The sequence below is a fragment of the Dromaius novaehollandiae genome, chromosome 5 (assembly GCF_036370855.1).
Source record: "Dromaius novaehollandiae isolate bDroNov1 chromosome 5, bDroNov1.hap1, whole genome shotgun sequence".
Lineage (NCBI taxonomy): Eukaryota > Metazoa > Chordata > Aves > Casuariiformes > Dromaiidae > Dromaius > Dromaius novaehollandiae.
Genome location: NC_088102.1, coordinates 6,588,579 through 6,611,319, shown reverse-complemented (window position 1 = coordinate 6,611,319; position 22,741 = coordinate 6,588,579). Strand labels below are relative to the sequence as shown.

Sequence of the window (22,741 nt, the reverse complement as noted above, 5' to 3'; positions counted from 1 at the left end):
GGTTGCGCTTCAGTTTCCTGCCATGAGCACGCAGAGCCAATACACCAAGAAAGCAGTTGAGCGGTGAACTCTGCCGGAGCTAAAACATCTCATCAGCAGAATCGCGAGGCTTATTTCCAAAAGCACAGCCAAATTCTTAAAACCTCCGATGATGGGGCGGGTTGTCGCATTGTAACAGAGAGGATTTTGCCTGCAGCACTGCCATTATGCATTTTTCACATCGTATATATCAAGGTCAGGACACACGTTTTCTACACAGCCAAAACTTTGGTTCAAGTCTCCTCACTAGGCCGCTTCTAGAAAATTACAAATCCTAGGGACAGAACAGCCTTTATCAGGCCTTAGCCTCTGAGACACTCACTGTCTTAGCCTTAGGTTCAAAAGCAGACGAGAGAGGAGGAAAAATCTCTTCAAATCCCATGTCTGCCTGTTCGGGAAGCCTCCAGTGGCTTCTAGCTCTTGTACAAACGGCTTTAGGCAACGTCTAAACATCTAACGTCTCTAGTCAGACAATGCATCCAGAAGGACTGCATCTAAAGGCCATGGGGAAGGCAAGGACTGACTGTCCATCAAAGCGAGGACTCTCAACAGAAAACTCTTCCCCCTCTGCTCCTCTTTTCTTATCAGGAAGGAAGCTTCATCTTCCAAAAGGAGCATTCCCTGTGCTATCGCGCCCTTTGCATGTCTCCAGGATCGGTTCCAATTACTGAAATAGGCAATGTGCACTTTGAAGAAGTTAATCATGTATTTACACCATAACTCAACCTAGTAAAAATTTCCCATTTATAATTTTGATTTGCATAACAGGGCACAATGGCAGCTGTTAAGTAAATAAAACAATTTTCTCAAGATTTGTAATTATGGTTTTAGCAATATAAAAACAAACCGAAAAAACAGAAATTAAGCAACTGCCAGCAAATTCCAAGCTTTTTGCTTCTTTTAAAGATACGACGGCCTGACAAGGGACAGAAACTGCAGCTGCCACACTGTCTTTAAACAAATACAACTCAGCCTAAGTCTTGCAATATGTACAGTGCATAAAACCGAGCCATACTATGCAACCTTGAGATTAGTGCTTTACTGTAACAACTTGAGTTAGGTTGGAGGTCAGTAGGTCAGCCCATATTAAGTCTAACCTGCTTTGATTGTATAATTTTGAGCCAAAACATAAATGTAATTCTAACAGACTCTGTGTGGCCTGTGAGATACACATTTTTATTGTTTGCATATGGTTGATGATTTATTATTTTGCATTAAAACTACATGCCTATCTGACATTAAAAAGGAAAAGAGTGGATAGAAAGGCAAAGTCATGCCATACACAAAGAGAAACAGCTACTTCCCTGTAGCCAAAGCATTAGGGAAAAGAAATGCATTTTATGGACCTGCTAAGTATTTTGTGTCATACACAACAACTTTCTCTCAACTAGTTTAGAACTGTGCTTAAAAGCAGTTCCTGTTGCTTTAAAAGCAAAACATTTCAGATTAGCGAAGGAAAACAATTTCTAAATGATAATAGAGATACAAAGGTTCTAAATCTAAACTAAGTTCTTCTGGGTATACTTAATTTTTTTTCCTGAATGACAGCATTCATGACAGAAAACAGAACACAGTAGTTCACAGACAAAACGTAACCCATCTCCATCATTTACTGCTGTTCCTTGCAAACAGTCACCAAAAAGTATATTTGTAACGAGTATTTCAGAGAAGAGGATTGGTTGCATTTTACTTTCAAAATTCAGTTTTATAGACGATAAAAAGTGCTTTTAACCAAGTTTTATATTTGCACATGTTATTCAACACTGTTAGAAAATGTAATCTCACATGCAAACTGAGCAGCAAACAGGTCACACATTACAACTTTAACATTCACTTATCAGTTCTCACCCTATTTTTAGGAAAGGATCTACTTTGGCAGACTGCATTTTCTCAAAAACAGCATGCTATCAAAGAGTAACATTACAATTATTTTATATAGTATCCCTAATTTGGAAAACATCTAGACAGCATTTACACCACGTTCTCTTGCCTTATTCGAAAGTTTCCTGGGCACCTAGTTATGAAATGAGGAAAATGGGCACTGGAAAGAGACACTTATATTTCATTATATGCAGTCTTTGTATCGATGTATTTAGAAGAAGTTGCCAGAAAAACCTGGCCTCTGTTCAACGCACAGAGCAGGAGGTCTGTTGAATCCTAAAGGATCTAGGAAAACAAGTAGATAAAATACTTAATTACTACACTGATCACAAACAGGAAAATCACCTGTAAGTCAAGCCCTTTCACAATATAATAAGCAGAAAAGTTTAAAAAATAATGTTACCATTTGACTGTATACACCAATCAACTAAATATACCTCTTTCTTGGGTCATTAGATTTTATTAATAGCTTCACAACTATGCATCACCTGTGCCAGCAGTGCAAAAATTTTATTAACTATTAAAAAAGGGAAAGAAAGGAGGTTAATGAGAATGACAGCATCTGTAAATCCCCCACCCACTTTATAAAAGAGGTTTGGGGGCAATGATGGTCAGAATCTGTGGATTATTCATCACTCACATTAAGCTACCTCCTCTCTTCCTGGTCATCTCTCCCCTTCCTGCCACCCCATGTACAAACAGCTGGGTCCTTTCAATTTTTAGATAGTGCTTAAAAAGCTGAATTGAGAACTCTTCAAGGAGAAATAAAGCTGAAGGGTGTCCAGCTGCCTCTGCCAAGGATGGTCACAACCAACACAGACAGGGAAAGCAGGAGCAGCTCATTCTCTTGCTTTGCTCCCAGACATGCACAAGCCCCTGAATTATAAAGGGCAACATCTGCTTTCCATGACAACCAGAAGAGGAAAAATAAAACAAATTCAGAGTATTTTCAAGACAGAAAGCCTATTATTCCCACACATTTCTGTTATTCCTACACAACTGTATTATTCCTACATATCCTATAATTGTGCTATCAATGTTTCTTCAAGTTGAAAGGTGTGTTTGTAATACTCCTTGTCTTCATCTGTGGCCATACAGTATCTATGCAATGGGTCACCAGCATCCAAAGGCCTCAGGCTTCCTGTTCTGATACTGATGCCTTCTATAAAAGAAATATAACTTTTACATTTAAAAAAATAATGTGAGATAAGAGGCCTACTTAAATGATTGTTAATCCCAGCAAGGATGGTCGTCCTAAAAGATCCTACTGTGCATCTGTTGATTGCACTAACTCAGAAGCAGAGTCAGAAGCAGGTCTAGCTTAGAGAGCTGGAAAGGTTACTAATTCCAGCTTCAGCTGGTATTGATGTACCAGGCTGTAAACTAGAGTGAGGAGTGGAAATGCATCTTATCCAGCAAACTGTCTTTGAGGGCTGTAACGTCTGGTAGAGACTGCAGCATACACCAGGACGCAGTAACTGCAACCAAATGCTGTGCTGAACAAGAAAAGGACAACATTGTTCCTCACAACAGATCTTGCTATAATAACAAACTGAGACGCATCATTTAGAACAACTAGAAATCTCATTTTAAATTAATTTGCTATCACTATTAAAGAATAGGCACATGGAAGAATAAGACCACGAAAATCTAATGCCTCTATACAACATTATGGTAGTAGAAGATGACACCTAAAGGGACTCCAGACTCAAGTATATGTATATAAGTGAGTAGCAGATTCAGGAGAGACTATACTGATCATCTCCCATAACCTACTGCAACACAGAGGCCACAGAACAGCTAAGGACACTTACTTTCTAGATGCACATCAGTTCTTTCCTATTAAACCATGGGCACAGAGCTGCGGACCCACTAATTTGTGAGAAACTTCTCCCTCCAGAGAAGAACTAACTGGAAACAGCCCTGAGGCTGATTAAATATGTGGGGAGTCTCTGTCCTTAAGTGGCTTGCCCAAGCCCATTAATTTTTTTTTTCCTGTGTGTGTGTGTCCCCCATTTATACAAGCAATGGATGCATGAAAGGGGAAAGCAGGTCAGCCTAGTCAGCTTGCTACCATCTGCTTTTATTCAGAGTTACTCAAGATCAGTGCCAGTGGGATCGATGCCCATTTAGGGGGTTTATTGTGTATGTTTATTTTTTGCTCTTTACAATGAAGGCAAGAGCAATTACTGTAAATTTGTAAAAGTGCATACAAATCATAATACATAATACAAAGCTGCTTTAGTCAGATCCTAGCATGTTTATGAATCCTACACAGGCTGTGAGAAAGACTGTTTTGGCACAACGATTTGGGTAGACTGGTGAGGAGTGATTTAGTGTCCAGGAGATCCTAGACTGTATTTGATACCTGCTATCAAGAGCATACTTGCTACCAAGAGCAACTCCAGCTCATTCACCACCACACACTGAGAGCATGAGAATTTCACACAAGTAAAACAGCATCAAGTTCCAGCTTTGGTGCTCAGCTCCTGGCTGGATGGGCATCAAGAAAATGAGCAAAGATGCTGTTACTTACTTATTTGAAAATCTACCCTCTTCAATAACTCTTTACACTTGGATTGTCTTACAGTTGGCTGATTTGCATAACTGGAAACTGGAACTTGTAGAAGATCAAAGGTAGAGTGCCAAAGCGGAAATTGCAATTTTGGACTATTATGTACATTCCAGTTCTCTCAGAGTGGATATGCGGTGGTGAGAGCTACTCTTTGCTTAATTAGAGTTCTGCCTAGAATCTGTTTGGCCAGTAGAGACAGAACCTACAAAAATAAATGGAAAAACTGTCTCAAGAGGAAATATGGAGAAATCCCCAATGCAGAAATGAGGCACTGATGCCAAATGCAGCTTAAGAGAGCTGACTGGCTGCCCAGACTGCTTTGGTTCCACCAGGTAGTCACAAGTGTTTGAAAAGGAAATGCAATTATGAATCTACCAAAAAAAAAAAAAAAAAAAAAAAATCCCACACAGAAAGGACTTGATATGCCTAGGAAAATCCATTCCATTATTAAGATATATTTAACTTAAAGAAGAACAGAAGCTCCTGAGAACACTCTGGTGTCTACATCATGAGATACAGGCAGCTGATGCTCAGCAAGTACAATACAGGGTACCACATGATAATTTGAAGCAAAAAGGACGTACGAATTCCAGAAGGTGAACTGGATGCTTGATGCAGCAGTTCCATGATTGACAGCTTCCCAGTATGAAAAAGGGACTAGTCCATCCTTATCTGTACATCATAACCCCCTACACAAGTGAAATACCAGGCTTAATTTCTTCGCTGCCCTGAACTTTAGGATGTTGGTATATAAAATGGTCTTTAAGGGATACCACAGGTCACCGGATTAGATCATCCACAATCCTTTAAAAAAATCTATTCTTGAAGAGGGGATCAGATGAAATTTCTGGATATTTACCTTGAGCTCCAGTAAACCCAAGAAAGGACAGATAAAAAATAATAAGCCTTTGGCAGTCTCCATAAGAAATAGTCCTTTAATTAAAGATCATGTCAGTCTGAGTAAGTGTTTCTTTCCCTTTCCCCAGAAAGAACACAAGTGCTGCCGGAATTTCAGTTAAAGTCCTTGGTGCTGTGGACAGACTGAAGGAGGGACTTGGTACAGGAAGACACCCCGAACCTCTGCAAAGCAAGTGTATTTAAACGCGAAGATCTGATCAAAAAAAGAGAAAGAAGTGATTGTGAACTGCTTTCATCCACGTAAGCAACAGTGCTACAGACACCAGTGTTACCTCTTCAACTTAAACTTCTGAACAGGGACATTCCTTAAGCACACGCTCAAGTTTCCTGCTTCATTCTTTTTATTGCATCGAAAACATAAAACCCTTTCCTTCCAAAGAGTGACCATACCCACATCCAACATGGAGCAGAAGTTGATCATCACCTGGACTGTACAAGGGAAATCTGAACATATATAAAATACTACAGATTTGTTGAGGTAGTGTAAAGCATAATATGTACAGGCATCAAAGACAGACCGAAAGGAGAGGTTCTCTGCCCCTGCACATACCTGCCACAGAGAAAGCCTCAGGACAAATTCAGGAGGAATGTCTCAGCAATACTTCAGCAGCAAGAAAGCGCTGAGCTGTAACCCTCTGCGCCATTTAGGGAGGCATGCAGTAAAAGGAGAACTCTCAGCTAGATAATCTTAAGAGTGGAAGAAAGCTGCTAAGTGAGCAAAAACCTGATGTATGTGGCTCAAAAAGAAGAGGGCTACGTAATGGGTGGTGTGGAACAGGACTACAGAGGAGAATGGCTTCTTCCTGAGCATAGCAGTCATTATGAAATCCTCTGATCATGAGGCAGTATGAGTCTGTTCTGTCCATGTTTTCTTTATGAATAATAAAAAAAATCAGTTTATACATTTCTCCCTTTGATCATTTGGATTTCAATTAATTAAGATGTCTCAAGAAATCAAATCACACTAAGTCTACAAGAAATACCAAGAAGATCTGTGCTCCACCTGACATCTGCACTTGTTAGTCATTCCTGTTGTTCACTCCTTTTGCACAAATAAGTGAGGGGAGGAAATGAGAGGCTTAGGAGACTGGAGGATCATTTCCCAGAAAGGAGGCTTTTGTGAAAAGGTGCAGGGATGCACATCATGCCATGAAAGCCACAGCAGTTCCTGTTGCTCACTTTTTCCCATAACTCCAAGCAGCAGAACACACCTGGGTATACACCAATGATTCTACACATGACTTCACCTTACACTATGAAAAAAAAAAACCCAATGTTTTGTTTTAAGCTTTTGTTTAAAAAATAATTGAGATAACTCAGTGGGGAAAAAAGCAACTTTAGATATAAATGATGCTTTATAGCAGATAATTAAAATGTATAAAAGTCAGGAAATTCAAAGCTACTGTTCCAAATTTACTGTAACAAAGTTACATATCAACTTGCAATACTTTCAACTAGAAACTCTAAAGTGCGGCCACTGAGGATTTTATGTGGGAATATTATGAAAAATGTATTCTTATTATTCAGGTACATGTTTTCTAATATATGGGCTGTCATGTAATTGCTGTGGTGACATATGCAGAAAGCAAGAGAAAAGTGTTTGAGAATTAGCGTTCCAAACCATTTTGATCACTTATAAGCCTATGGCTACTTGTGAAAAAGGCAGAGGTTCTTTGGGTAACACAGCTTTGCATTTCCCGAGTAGCCAGAATGTAAAATAAATTAACTGAATTATGTCAATGAGCAGTTTGATATCATGGGGAGAGAACTATATTGTGTCAAAATAGACCAGAAACAAGAGTTCTGAAGAAGAAATGACAAAACTTATATAAACCTCTACAGGACAAACATTTGCTTGTAAAATACCATAATTATACCTAATTGATTTCATGACTTCAACTTCCAAGATACTCCCTCAGAAAGCAGTCAAACTCAAGGACCAATATAGACTGTACAAACCATTCCTACAGCTCAGGTTGTGGTAGTATTCTGTCTACACTATGAAATAGCTGTTTTGCTTCACCAGCTGCAATTTCCAGTGTGGTTCAGACAGTCTATAGCAAAAGTCTAGAGCGAAATCCAGTCCAAAAAAAGAAAGAGCGGAATATTAAAGCAAAAGTAAACTTTCAGTAAAATAGTTAAGAGTTTGACCAAAGCAATTCCAGTTCCAAGAAAAAAATACAGACCTTTAGCTTTATCCTAATATTCTTCCTTCCTATTGAAGCATCTGTTAGAGATTTGCCTCATGCCACAATAGTTAAAAGGAAAAAAAAAAGCAAAACAAAAAAAAGCACCCTAAGAGCAATTTCTGGCTAAGGAAGAGAGACAAAAGAAAAATTTAGTTATATCCATATTTCCAATATTACAATTTTCAGTACAGCATAATGTCAATGTGAACAAAGAACAAGCTCATTTTCAGTACAAAACTGGAGCTCTGGAAGTTTTATTTTTATACAGATTGTTTCCAGGGCTTCTTGCCCCCTTATTCATTGCACAGATCATCTCCTCCCACAAGCAGTTGTGCAATCTCTCTGTGGCATCAAAGCCAATCACTTAGTCTCCTAGCTTTACTTTCTCATGTACTTATAGCTGACTGAATATAATTCAGTAACTGAAGATAAAAAGGAATTATTATCATTAAACTGTGCTCTCCAGGTCACATTTTGAGAGTCTGTGCTGCAGAGAAATAATTAAATGAAGATACATTGGTTCTGAGCTGCTTGTATTAAAGTTTAAAAACACTCTGCAGTCAAGCATTGCCACCTGTTCTTTCATTTTAATTTAAGCATTTCAAATTATATTAATGGAAACCTGAAAAATGCTTGCATTCTGGAAATATGTACTTTCACTAACCACCACAGTTATTATCATATTAAGTTTATGAAGATATACAAAAAATGGCATAAAGATTAAAGGGTATTATAAAGCCAAAAAAATTTATGCATGTATATTATATGCTACAAATATATATGCTTTCAAACCACTGTCTCCACTATGTCTAGAGAAGGCACACATTTCAATTAATAATACATTCAGGCTTTATTTTCAAGTTGTAACTTTCAGGAGACATTACCCTTTCAGGCATGATATTTTAACAGTCCTACTGAACTTCAACTTTCATTAGAGGACATCAATCAACTTTCTTTCAGTAAAAACACATGTTCGGTGTAGACCACAAAAAATTCTTCAACAAAAGAAAGCAGTCTATCATATATATATATATATATTTACGACCAGAGACAAAAGATGAATCAGATCTTGTCATGTATTTATCAATTAAATAAACAAAAAATTTTTTCACGTGCAATTTAAGTCAAAAACAATATCTCTTTTCTCCTGTCACCCTGAATTCATGCTTCAAGTGGTTTAATAAGCAGTACAACCAACTATAAGCAGTACTGTATAGCTAACTCTGCAGTAGCAGTTACTTAACCCACACATGCTTATCATGTTGCAAGTTTTCATTTTTCTTTCCAGCAATTCTTATTAATTTTTATCCTCAATTTTTTCACTGATTTAAGTTCAAGGTGGTGAAGCTTATGTAGACAAGACCTTCTGGTTAAAGCTGACAGACAGTTCTTTCCATTTCCAAACCCTTTTGATTTTTATTGGCTCATTAAATATGTATACTATGAATGAGATTTAAATTATCCTGCTATATAAATCATCCTTTTTTTGTTCTTCCCAAAGAGCAAAGACTACTGCCATCTTGTGGTCCGACATTTTGGTCTCACACAGACACACTTGGACTGCACCCAAATACCTTGTATTACAGTACTGATTTTTTTTTTTTGGGGGGGGGGGGGGGGAGGACGGTAAGAGAAAGAGTCTAGAAAATAACAGATTTGAAAAAAGTTATTTTACTCCATTTCCAGCCCCCCCAACTTCCTACTCAATGATACAGGCTGGAAGTGCTGTCTTGTTAAAACCTAAGAGCCAAAGCTGAGGTGCAAACACATTAGCTACAGTGCTACAAAGAGTATCCCCGCTTTGCTGCTGCTCTCTGATACTTAATAGGAAGTGGTGGGGAGGAAGAGGACAAGGAAGATTCCTATAACTACTAAAGAAAATGGCTCTTAAACTTGGGAACAGGTCAGTTCTGGAAGGCAGCTCTGCCATCCTTTATTTTCTTTTTTTCTTTTTTTCCCCCTCCAATTTAGAGGCCATACACAATTTATTGGAAATTCAATTTCCTTAGCCAGTTTGGATTTTCTGAACACCAGAGGAAAAATGCAGTTCTTGCTATTAGAGAAAAATTCGTTCCAATGCTTTCCACCAATATTAAGAAATGGGGGCTAACTTTTAACAAAAATTAGTAAATGAAGCCTTTATATACCAACTTTAGGAACAAACGTTGATACATCTTCCTACAACAAAACATACACATGCACAAACCTAAGGGTTGACACTTCAGTTCTGTAAGCTTTTCTACTAATTGTGCATAGAAGCTAAGTTTTACATTATTCATAACTTTATATGTAAACCACAGTTTTGAAATTAGGTTCCATGACCATAACATTGGCCCAGGGCTTTTCTTTCCGCTTACAAATAGTTGAAGCAAAATAGGTCCATCAGAATTATAATTCAATTAGATGTCTTAAAAAATTTAATGGAAGAAGTTCAAAGAATTATTCTAAAAAAGGGCTTGAAGGAAGAATTTATCTATACTTGGGTGGAGAAATGACAATTACATGTATTACAGACATGCAGGTTTTTAGATTCCTGTTCTTAGCACTTAATATTAAAACTGCTACATAACTCATTCACTACCTCCATAAACTTACTATCTGCTAAAACAGTTACGTATGACAACAATATGCACAGAGCTTGTTATTCCAACACTAACTTGAACTACAGTAAATACAAAATACTGCCTGCTTCTCATGCAATATCATTCGTACTTTTAACAAATATTGTTAAATAATCTCTAAAAATAGCATGGCTATGCATAGATAATACACAGTATCCCTCACAAAAGAAAATCAGTATCTGTTACACATTAGCTAGAAGCCCATCTTAAACCAAGCGATTGCAACAGTGGAAATGCTCTTTTCTTTTCACATTTGCACAACCTTTACTTTGCATTATCTTTCAGTTCTCGTCTAGTACCTCTGCATTTTCTCATGTGTATGAACCGTTGCCATCTACCACTACATTATGAATATCTGTTTGCTGAACAGCTTTCTATAACGCAATTACAATTCAGTTGACTACATAATATGCATTTTGTAAAGCTCTTGGCAAATACAAATTTAAATATATACTTAATTGCAAGGATTCTGAGGACTTATTTACAGACAGGTACAGTATCAACTCTTTCAGTGCACCCCAGTGAGATCATAACTATGTACACAGATTTACAAATCTTGTATATACCCACTGAAATTTTTGGGAATATGGTAGTAATAAAAATAGAATGCCAAAAATCGCAACTTTATTGTGAATGAGTATAGAACAACACTTAAAAGTGATGTGCTTAACTGAGAGAACTGTGCTTATTTGATGACATTGTTTTACCTTCTTGCGGCATCTCTTCAGACTTAGTTCTCACATGAATAACTCGGGGTCTCACAGGCTCAACTTCTGCAGCTCCTTGGCTTCCTTCCTACATGTCATATATTAAAATCATGTTACAAATCTGATTTTTGATTTAGAAGCAAAGTAAAATTATGTGGAGGTTCAAGAAATATTCAGAGAGATTTTTAAAGATTCACTAAAGCATATGCTTTTGTTCTACCTCCTTTCACCTTCAAAAGAATTCAGACCTGAATTACCCTACTGCAACTCTGCTTCCTCTAGACTAACATCCTGGGAGCAGCAGGGATGACAAAGTGCTGTTTACACCTAAGGCACAAGAGACCCTCAGTTCCTACTCAAAGAATGTGGCAGAAAGAACATAAGATTTTTCTTCCTTTCTCTCCATACCAATACCCAGGATTTCCACAATCCTCCTGGATTAAAAAAAAAAGAAAAGAAAAAAAGAAGAGTTGAAAGGAAAAAGAAAAAAAAATTTAGCATATAGGTTGGAAAACCCACAACAAACAGAAAATCTATTTCCTTGACCATGTTTTTAAAACCATTTCTCTCTCTTCTTGAAATTCTTTTCAGGAGCTATGTCTGCCACAATGACTATCAGAAAGCACTTACTTAGGATGAACAAATGCTCTGCATGTTAAACAGGAAGACATCACATTTGTCAAATACGCTTGTTGTCTTAGGCTGTTAGCTGTTTGGGACAGAAATTGTGGCACAATGACATTCCACTACAATGTACACAGCAGCCATGAAATGTGTACAACCGAGTCATGGAAACCTGTAAGGCTTAAATATTCTCCGAGATGGACAAACTTGATTTCATCAGTTATTCTGTTGATTCCATAGCTGAACATACACTTTTTAATGAAGCTTCTTAGAGAAGGAGGAACACTAGAAGGGTCATAAATTTCTGCATATCATACTGCATTTGAAGCTTATGAAGCATTGCTGTATGACTTTCAAGAAAATTATATGCCTTAAAAAGGAATGGCACTCTTGAAGAGGCTATGGTATTTGGTCTCCAGAAGCTAATAAGGAGGAAAGAGAAAACCCTACCCAATATAGGCTTTAAGTGAAACAAACAGCCAGAAATACTGATGAGGACATTTCTGTCCAGCAAACAAAAAGCACGGAGCCAAGTAAGCAGTCAGGGCTTCCCATTTCAGCTAACAACTGTATCCTATGATAATGGGGCTCTCAGCAGTAATGATATTGCTCGTCATGCACTTAAAGCAGGATCTTTTAAGCTGGTGTTGCAGAAATCAGGAGGAACAAGAAGATAAGCCATTTAGTCACTGCCCTTTTCTCAATGGCGGTGTGGACACTATGGATACTTACACATTGCAGTGAACAGTGAATAGAGATGCCCACACTAGTAAATAGCATGTTATCTCTGTAACAAGCAGAAGCATAAACCTCACCAGCACAGTGGTGAGCCTAAGCTAATAAAAGTGATTATACATGCTCCGAGGTCAAGGTAGCATCCCCACAAGGCACGATTCGCATGGATATGCCAGCTAGGATTGGCACAACTTCAGGCACCTCTACGCTCCAAGAACAGACCTACACTGTTCAGCATAACGGTGATTTTTCTGAAAGCAGGGAGTCCTGCTTCAAGGGAGGTGGAAGTGTGATTGAAGGACATCACTATCTAAAGGTCAGCAACATTACAGGACATCAAGTTTAAGCAGCGTAACAGTATACCCCTGAGGCCTTTTGAGGTGGGGACTTTTATTGAGACAAACCAAAAAATAGCTTAAACTGAACTGAGGTGCAAACAGAAATTTAGAGATAACACATAGATTCATAACCTACAATTATGCATTCCTGGAAGATGAAAAAAACATCTCTTTTGAAATACTAAAAATGAAAGCTAATGAAAATATCAAACTGACAATCCCACTTAAAAAATGTTGATTATATAAAAACATTCCTACTTATGTAAGCACATTATGAAAATATTTTGCAATTAACTGATTCTCTAAGAATTTAACAATGCATTTGGGACTTAGAGTGATTTACATTTACCATCTTTGACATGTTTAGCCACACAAAATGATTTTCAATGCTCATGTCTCTCCCATGAGCAAAAAATGATTTATTTAGAGCAAGAGCAGCCCATCTTCCTCCTTGCCATTCTCTTGCTTCTTAGAGCTAAGAGAATAGGGGCAAAGCAGCACAAATACCACTTAATTCCCATGTTGTTAGGCAAGAATGGCCATAACAGGTCAAACCAAAGATGCATTTAGTCCGGCATCCTGTCTAACAGTGGCTAAAGCAGATATAAATCTCACAAAACGCCAATGCCAGAAATGAAGGAACAACAAAGAAATTTGGGTAGATAAGAAAATTCCTGTATGACTTAGGGCATTCATCTCAGAGCGAGTGACCACACAGGTGTCAACCATCACTAAAAGGCATTTTCCTGTGCCCTACAGGAACAGACAGCGCTCATCCTGTCGGTCAGAGTCTGATCCGCACACCGGTACCAGGGAGCAGACAAGTGGTAAGTATATGGCTGCTCCATACTGCTGCCCACAACCTCTCTGAAGTAAGGATCCTATTCAGGCAGGTTACAGAAGCCGTCCTAGCTTTGGCATAACAAATCCTAATGTCAAAGAGTAACATTCCCAGGTAAATCGGAAGAAAGCTCCACAGAATCCAAAGCTGGATGCAATCTGAAGCAGTATGTGTTTTTTCAGGCCTCTCAGCAATCACCATTAAAAGCCTCGTTTTGCACCTGACTGAATTGGTTTTCTCACCTTATACGCAGCTGATAGTTTCATTGCAATCAAGGTAAAACATTGGCTAGTAAAACATTGGCTAGAGATGAAAACTAAGAAGCCAAAAGACTGATGTGCTTTTGAAACAAGCTTTCAAATTATCTCATACAGGGATTTTTTTAATACTAGGGAGCCAAAGAGACAGCTTCCGGCTTGCTGGTAGTCTGGGATGAAGCTCAGCTTCATAATTATTGGTTCAGTAGGCAAACCATTCCTTGTGTGCAAAGAAGTTCTGTCTTAGTGCTGATGCAGCAAAACAGAACCCTACCTTCCTGCTTTTAGACAAGGAAGACTTAATGAATCTTCTCAAAGTCTGTTGGGAGAGGAGCACTGGTGACCAGTGTAGACCCTGGAGACCTATATGAAAACACTGCCAAGTTAGCAAATGCAAGGACTTATGGAAGGCTGTCCAGGGAAATAAGGTGACATCTCAACATCTTAAAAGGAATAAAAAAATCCCCAACATCTAGAGCTTTTTGGAGGATTTGCAGGTCTACTGTCTCCTGCACAGAACTTCTGAGGAGGAACAGTTTCAGCTTTGCCTGCTTGCTATCTGGGTCCTTTCAGAAAAGGAGGTACAGATCTAGTACTGGATCTTATGGAACACAGCTTTGCCCCACACAGGACAGAAGTTGACTGTGGCTATCATGGGGCATGGTCACATCACAGAAAAGTTAAAAATCTACCCCTTGAGAAGCAGTGGTTTAGAGCCTTATGTCAGGAACATCCATGTACAGGAAGACATGATTGTTTGGGAAAACAAAACAAACAAACAGAACCACAAAGTTTGGGGTTTATTTGTTTTGTTTAGAGCAAGGGAGAGTTTTTTACGCCAGCAGGCAAACAAACAAACACACAAACAACAAAACCCACATTAAGGATTCAGACACAGGAAAGAGTTTCTACAGATGACATAATACACAATTATATGTATATTTTTTTCTCTATGGAAAACAACTAAGCTATGTTAGAGCACCTCACATTCCTTGCATAGGTGAAACTATGTACCTGGATCAGCTTAAATGTTAAAAAGTTATCATTCACCTGCGCCCAGGCAAACAAAAACAAAACCTAACCACATTAGCTACACCTTCAGAGCAGGAGATGCAGATACGACTGTGTTTTTTACTACAGCTACTGGTGCTAGAAGAAGGAAACATACATTTTACTCCCTCTGCCCCTGTTATTTTTGGCTAGTGAAAGGATAACAAGGATACAAGCATCACCCCAACAGACAGCTGTTTAACAGAATCCAGTCCTGCCTATAACAACCACTCCAAGAAATAAGATGCCCTGGTGATCTCAAAGTGGAAGAGATAAAATATTTCAAATCCTCTTTAAAGATGTAGCACATCACTTAAGATGACGTGTTTAAAAACTGGTCAGACAGCAATGGCACAGTACAAATCAAGGCTCAAGGCTCAAAAACAACACCAAAGACAGGTAAATTTAGGCTAGTTTATTAGGCTATATTAGGCTACAGGATGACTTAGGCTATTTTTAATACAGAACATCAGTGAAGGATAGAATATATCCATGAACATATCAACCACATAGTACGTATACTATCACTTTCAAACACATTGTGAAGTTTAACATATTAAAGAGCAACCTGACACCTGATGTTAGTTTTAGTCACTTGCTACTTGAATTCATCTTTCGTTAGTAAGAAAACCATCACCTCTAAGTAGCAGCACATACTAATAAAGCAGCAAAGTCTATGAGTTTCAAGCAGAGATCAACAAGATCTTCCTCTACCTTCAACTGTTCTGAGGTGCATCATCAATACTGCTTTTCGAACCCTGCCCCTACTGCAGCAACCAAAGCTCCTGAAAAGCTGTATCAGTGGGCTACAATGGGTGAGGCAGAACCTCTATTGCTGCTTCCTCTCCCGTATATCCATATGCCATTTTTCTGTATTTGAAGCACTATGTCCCTAAACCACTGGAAAGCCCCACATGAACTGAGGACGTATGGTGTTAGGTCCTAGGAGACCAGTGAAGCTGTGAGAAAATACAGAAAGAGTAAAAGAGAAGGCATGAGCCTAAGAGAAAGAATATTGCAAGGATTCCACCCCAGTAAAAACAATCATTTTTATTTTGCACATGTACTTTTGATTTCAACTTCACAGGACTAAACATATCACTTTAAGCACGCCCGTTCTGTGATGTCAGTCTCCACTACCTAAATATGAAAATTTATTTTCATAGGTTCCAGTCTGCACTTTCTGACTAGTCAAAAAAAATATCCTTTAGGTTTACCTGGGAGAGGCTTTTGGAGAGAGATGTCACTCTGCAGCTTACTTGGCCTGCTTGCACAGCAGGATTTGAAACTGGTTGTGATTCCAATTCAGCTATAAGCATTGGACCATGACTCGTATCTGCCTCTCCAAGAATTTCTGCTGAGAGAGAAAAATAAGGAAAAAAAGGGATTCCTGATGAACTGTAGCAATAATCTCCCAGGCAGATCATGTGAAGCAGGACGTGGAGCCTTTTCAAGACTCAACAGTTGAACATACAATGCTAAAGAGAATGATTTCCACCTTACACATTCATGGTATATCGCTAAAGTTGTCCTTGTGGGGAAAAAAAACCACAAGAAAATATATGTCTTTGGAAATGGTGGGGAAAAAAAAAAAAAAACAGTTTTATGATCTGTAGATTTCCAACACGGCAAGTTATTACAGTAGCTTCAGAGCTGTATAGTTCATATCATTATACGCTTAATGAGTTTTATCTTGCATATTGGAAAGAGATTGGAAAGGCTTCTTCATGAAAATGTTTCACTCTCTTGTGTGAGTTAAAAGAAACCTGGATAATAGTCTGTTTTTTTAAAGAGGTAATTTGCTATGTAAGCCAGTGTTTATCATGCTTCTGCAGCCTGCAATCATGTAAAATGTCTTTATAAAAATATACTGACAGCTCATGAAATAACTTTGCCTTCTGTTACCATACAGAGCCAAAGAAAGAATTTTAAGTCTAATTAACTGTAATTATTGTTCACTTTAAGACTACATGTGCCATATTTCATTTGAAATTTAGTTTTTATATCCATGATTTTAACCACTGAAAACAAGGATTTATAAAGGACAGACTGATCGCTACAATGTTGTCATATGCCCATATAAGCAACACTTTCTATATTCTACAAATGGACAACAGATTTCCATAATACAAATTAAAACTGGTCACAAAACTGAAGGCATTCAGAGATACACGATCCTTAGGATTCCTATAGATATATTTGCAAGTAAGTAACACATTCTGACAGGGAAACTGTCATACTACTGTAAGTATCTACTGCAAGCTTATATGCTCAACTAGTCAAGTGTTTTAATGTGTACAGAATTACACACCCTGATATATGTGAACTTTTACACCTAACTGGTTTAACAGTTATCTAAGAATTATTTTGGGGGGTAAAATTAAATAATCAGCAAATATCACTTAGTCCTAACTTGCAATTGACTAAAGGATGTGCAATCTCACATACCCATGAAGGATACAAAAGACTTGGAAGAAGAGTGAAAAAAGAACAGATCATTCCCCCTCTCCGCCTCAAAGTAATTATTTCCTGTTCGGCATTCACTTCATTATCAAAAGGACTTGAAGACAAAGATCTTCTCCAGGGCAGGGAAAGGGCATCCTAGATTACATTAAATACGTTTAAAAAATATGCAGAGAGGAGATACAAACATGCTATGCCAGATACAGCTATGAATAGTCTGGATAAGGTGACATGCCCAAATAGATAGATTCTCCCATTAATGAGCAGCTTCCAATTCTCTATATGGTCCTGAGCACTGTCAAAAAAGTACAGCAGATTGCTCTAGATCACTCCCTTATTCCCATATCACATGTTCCTAATGCTGACTGTGCTCTAACTAGGCAGTGTTAAATGAGTGACATGGAGAAGGAGATGGCAGCATCACCTAGTCTTCTGCCAGAGAGCCCAACATAACAGATCTGCAAATGACATTCAGCTAACTACTTTCAATTGAAAGTTCGAGATATATTGCATTCCAGACTATAACGTCAATGCTGACAGTGGTCTAGCTGGTTCCAAATGTTAGGTAACAGGGAGCTTAAAGGACTTACTCTACAAATAACCAGTTCAAATGTGAATCGAGCTCCATTCCTCTGAGAGCATTTATTTCACATGTTGAACACATTCAATTTCAATCCACTTCCTATTGGTCAAGTGTTAATAATATGAGAAATCCTTCTCTTGTCAAAATCATAAATGTGAAGATTAAAAGGAGAGGAAAAACAGTTGTTTGATCACTTTAGATACTGGTCTAATATGGTACAGATAACTACTCTATTTTAGATGAATCATTGCAACCACATTTGTCTTATTACAGCTTAATTATTTCAGTTTTGTCTAATTAGATATAAAACCACACTCAAAAGTCAGAGTTTCTACAAACTTGTAGCAGTTTAATTAAGCAAGTACAGAAACACATTTTCAGATAAAAATGGAGAAAATAGGGTAGAAAGATGAGGGAAATAAATGACGGGCCACAGTTCATTGCTTTACCACAGTAATATATTTCTCCACTACCTTGAACAAGCCACAACGTGTGCCTCAGCTACCCATCTGGGAGAAAAAGAATTTCCATATGTTATAGGAATATTATGAAGCTAAAATATATTACAGATTGTGAGACACTACAGTATTGCTCTGATGTAGTGATAAAAGTAATGAGGAGGAATGCTGTGAGAGGAGAGAGGGAAGCCGTTGGCTCTGCCAGTGTTAATACCAGTTCTAAGGAAACAGACTTCAAGAATGGTCAGATCAAATGTTTTCCAGTTCTGAATCAGACTTAAAAGAATAAAACCTATACTTTGCAAATTGACTTTTGTATAGGGAAGTGGGTACTTGGAAAAATTTTAGTTCAAACTGTAGTATATTACAGAATTCTGCATTAGCCAAAGAAGAGTGAAGACACAGCTTGAGTGAAGCCCACCTAAAACAATTCTCAGAATAGAAATGCTAATCCTTTCATTGCAGCAATTGCCTGTATTTGATACCGGAGTCTGAAGGCACTCTGAAATAATTTCAGATACTATTATAGAAAACCTCAGAATACAAGTGAATACCACAGAGCAGAAATAACAATCTAATCATACCTGCACTTTGGGCAAACTGCCCTGGCGACGGAGCACGGAAACCCTGGTTTCTATTCTCAGAAGTCCGAGCAGTTGGATGGTCCATATAAGCTGAATGTCCCATTAGGATAGTCTCTGCTGCTCTTGTCAACCTAGGTCTTTGACCTTCACTGATCTCCCCAACACTATCATCAGAATCCTACAGAGAACAACAACAACAGAACGGCAGGTTTAAAAATACAATTTATTTCTTTCAAAAATTCAGGCAACATTATCTAATTACATTAGCTCTTATAGCATAAATAAACTTAAGTCTATGCTACTGTCCTTGAATAAGGACAATTGAAAATTGAAGAGATACCATCTAACTGGGTTTGAAAGACCTACGTTTATCAGTACTGGACTGAAAAGAATCATTCACAGCCAAAGAACATCTCTTCTTTTGTTAGTGGTGTCCCAAGGTGGTCAGAAACTGAGTTAATGTTTTTGACACAGGAATCTTGAACATTACAGATATAGTCACTGCTGCCTGTCTGACCTTGTAACATTTGAAGTACTTAAAAGCTATTGAACCTCTCTTGTATAGCATGGCAGATAAAAAGATTCCTTTTTAAATAGGTTTTGATGCCCATAAAATGGAGATGTTTCTCTGGATTCTGACTTTCAACCAAGCTGCAGAGAAAAAACAGTAAACTTGCTTCTATGCAGGAAAAAAACAGGCTGAATACACATATACACACATGTGCATGCTGTCATTCTAAGGAAATACCAGCAACATCTACGAGAATATTCTTCTCTTATACATGAGAAGCTGTGCTTGTATCTGCCTTGCCAGAAGCTGTGGAGGAATTTATTAGTCTTGTATGGACAGTCAGAGTGGTCTGTGACTATGGGAAAGGCAAAAAGCAAATTAGAGATGCATTTGTATTTGGCAGTGCTGACAAGAAAATGTCATTACAATTACAGTCAGATTCAGAGCTGACACTGTAGAAAGCTCTTCGTGAAGTTCATCCATCAGAGCTTGTTAAGCAAAATAAAGACAAACAGACCAAGGAACAGTTAAGGAGGTGAGTGAAGTTGTTAATTATTTAGACTAAACTGACCAAGACAGAAGGAAGAAACTGCATATGCATCAGTATAGTCACAAAAAGCAAGAAACTGTCCTAAATAAATGCGTTCATGAATTGTGTTGCAGTATTCAACTTCCTTTAAACATCCCTCCGGCTATGTTAGTTTGATCAGACACCCACTCCAAACTACTTTTTTCAGACAGAAAATACCCTAAATGTGTTACAAAAAACAAAAAAACAAAAGACTTTCGCCCCTTGTAATGCAGACAATTGCATTTTTCTGGCAAAGTCTGTTCTTTCTGCCAACCTATTATGAGTATTTGGGATTTTTGTTCCAAGATCAGTATCAACAACATATGCAAAACTGCATGTAAACATTTCTGACAGTTATTCTTCATACCTCCCCAAAACACTCATCTGGCTGTAAGCACATGGAACTCGTACCGTTAAACATACCACTTATACTGCCAAAGCGACAGAAAACTTCCTTGATTTTCAAAATGACAGGGCAAATCTGGCATACTGTAACAGTCATGTACACAGCATGAAAACTAAGTATCCATAATAGTACATACAGCAAACTTGCTTATAACAACACTAAAACTTCAGTGTTTTTAAAGTATTTAGGTGAGAGCAGAGCCAACGGAAGTGGGATCACATCCAATAGAGATTAAAGTGGATGAACCTGTTCCACAGCCAATAGGAAGGATAAGCTTCAGATATTTTACCCATTTTTGAATAAGAAAGTATCATTTCAAAACTTGTATGTTTGTTCCACTACTACGCTGCATGGAAGAGGACAGTAACTTACCTCCAAATGGCACATTCCTTCTTGTGCAGCAACAGGTGCCTGATTCAGTTTGGCAAAGAGAGTCAGGACAGGATCCCTGTGATAGCCTTTATGGGGTCTTTTCACCACTTGCCCTTCACTGGGAGGATCATAATCCTTTAAACAAAGAATAAAAGTCCACATAATACATGATCCCAAATTTCTTTAGTTCATAATTAAACTGCTTTCTTTTACAAAGGAAGTTGTTAGTGTTATCCACATTCAGAACATGTCATGAAAATCCAGGCATCTAAAAATAAGCAGACTGTCACACAGTTTTCTCCTTTTACTAAGAAAAGTGCACAGCCTTTAAGAACTTGATACAGAAGATCATAATGCTTTCAGATGGACAATGTCTATTAGGCCTTCAAGTCCAGGGAGACAGTTAAATTCACACATAATGGATGCTTATAAAGACCTGGCTGTACAGCTGCTCTCATCAGCAGGGATTCAGCTTCCTCAACCATAGAGAACAGTTTGAGGACAAAGACTATTGGAAGGAAATATGATCCATTTGCCAAAAAGGAGGGAAGAGTACCTTAGCAACCAGGCTTTCTAACCTAATGGGGAGAACTTTAACCTAAACTCATCTAATAACAAGAGTCTTAAGCCTAGAATTTAGGGGAGAAAGTGCTGCAAACAGAAAAGGTATCCAAAGGGAAAGCCACAAGACGGACTTCACAGTCTTGATCAAAAGGGAGGGCATTCTCCTCAACTGTCTATACACTCACATGCGAAGCTTGGACAACAACCAGAAAGACCTTCAAGTTCAGGGCATAGTCTCAGGGGTATGACATGAACGAAATCATAGATATTTGACAGGACAGCATGCATGAGTGGATTACGGGCATGTATGGGTACAAATACTTAGGATAGACAGGCAGGGAGAAGAAAGGGGGTATCCTGCTCTAGGTCATAGAAACATTGCATCACTGAGGTTAGAAGGAACCTCTGGAGATCATCTAGTCCAACTCCCCTGCTCAAAGCAGTATCAAAAAGAGCCACGTCCAGTTGGGTTTTGAATATCTTCAAAGATGTAGACTCCACAGCCCCCCTAGGCTACCTGTTCCAGACAATATCTGGGAAACTTTTAAGACAACGCACTAAAGCAGAAGACAGATGAAACTCTTTAGTGAAGTTTTAAGCAGCTTTAACCAACTCCAGCCTCAGCAAACCTACTTTAATAATTTAAGCACACAGGCAACCACAAGATGGCTCTAAGTTGAAACAGCTTAGAGCTGTTGATAGAATTTGCTATTCTATTTAATTTTAAAATATCCTAAAACTACTAACAATAAAAGAGATGAAGAGGCATATTACCTAACTCTCACCTACAGAAGTATCTAAAACATTCAATTTTATTATAAATTAGTTTGGACAATGTGCTTTTTTCCTTTGGAGCTCTGACGTTCTAACATTCTTTGTAAGCATATAGTTTAAAAGTGTAAGTTTAAAAAGTTTAAAATTGAAAATGCTTAGTAAAGGACATCTGATTTATCAAGCTGCTCAAGGTGGACTACCATGCTAAATTCACTTCCTTGTTAAAAATTAGCTTACCATTTCATTGGCATCTGCTAATGTACTTGTTAAGCTCTCGGTAAAAGTTGGAAGAGTCAGTCCTCCTTCTGCTAAGGCTGAAAAATATTTTAAGTTACAAATACTAAAAAAAAGACATGAGTTACATGAAAGCAAGCTAAGGTCATATTCTTCAATAATTTCCATGAAGTGTCCTAGTAAGGTTAGAAATTCCTACTACCAGATATGTAGTAGAAAGACAGATTTTCAGCCCACAGTAAAAAAACACTCTGATTTTTTACTTTCAATAAAAATTATTTATGGTACTTGCATGAGACAGTCTAAATTATTTTCCAGGTTAATCTTATGACATAAGGGCAAATTTAATCTTTTGTTCATTAGTAAACAAACACTTTTTTTCAGAGAAAAGAATGATGAGGTCTCTTAAATACAACCAGAAACATGAGCTGAAAGTTAAGGAACAG

At 37.9% G+C, this 22,741-nt stretch overlaps 1 protein-coding gene across 8 annotated transcripts in view; it reads right to left on the bottom strand.

The window, feature by feature from the left end:
* Window positions 1-22,741, bottom strand: part of KIAA0586 (KIAA0586 ortholog) — a 74,747-nt gene that overhangs the window by 13,313 nt on the left and 38,693 nt on the right. For 5 of the 8 annotated variants that reach the window (XM_064511896.1, XM_064511893.1, XM_064511898.1 and 2 more), the window contains 5 exons: window positions 22,299-22,375; window positions 20,724-20,858; window positions 18,864-19,041; window positions 15,993-16,132; window positions 10,931-11,018 (listed from right to left, as the gene is read on the bottom strand). In XM_064511896.1, the coding sequence (XP_064367966.1) occupies window positions 10,931-11,018; window positions 15,993-16,132; window positions 18,864-19,041; window positions 20,724-20,858; window positions 22,299-22,375 (618 nt within the window). The remainder of the gene's footprint in view (window positions 1-10,930; window positions 11,019-15,992; window positions 16,133-18,863; window positions 19,042-20,723; window positions 20,859-22,298; window positions 22,376-22,741) is intronic. The other 3 variants (XM_064511895.1, XM_064511900.1, XM_064511899.1) reach the window with 1 other exon arrangement.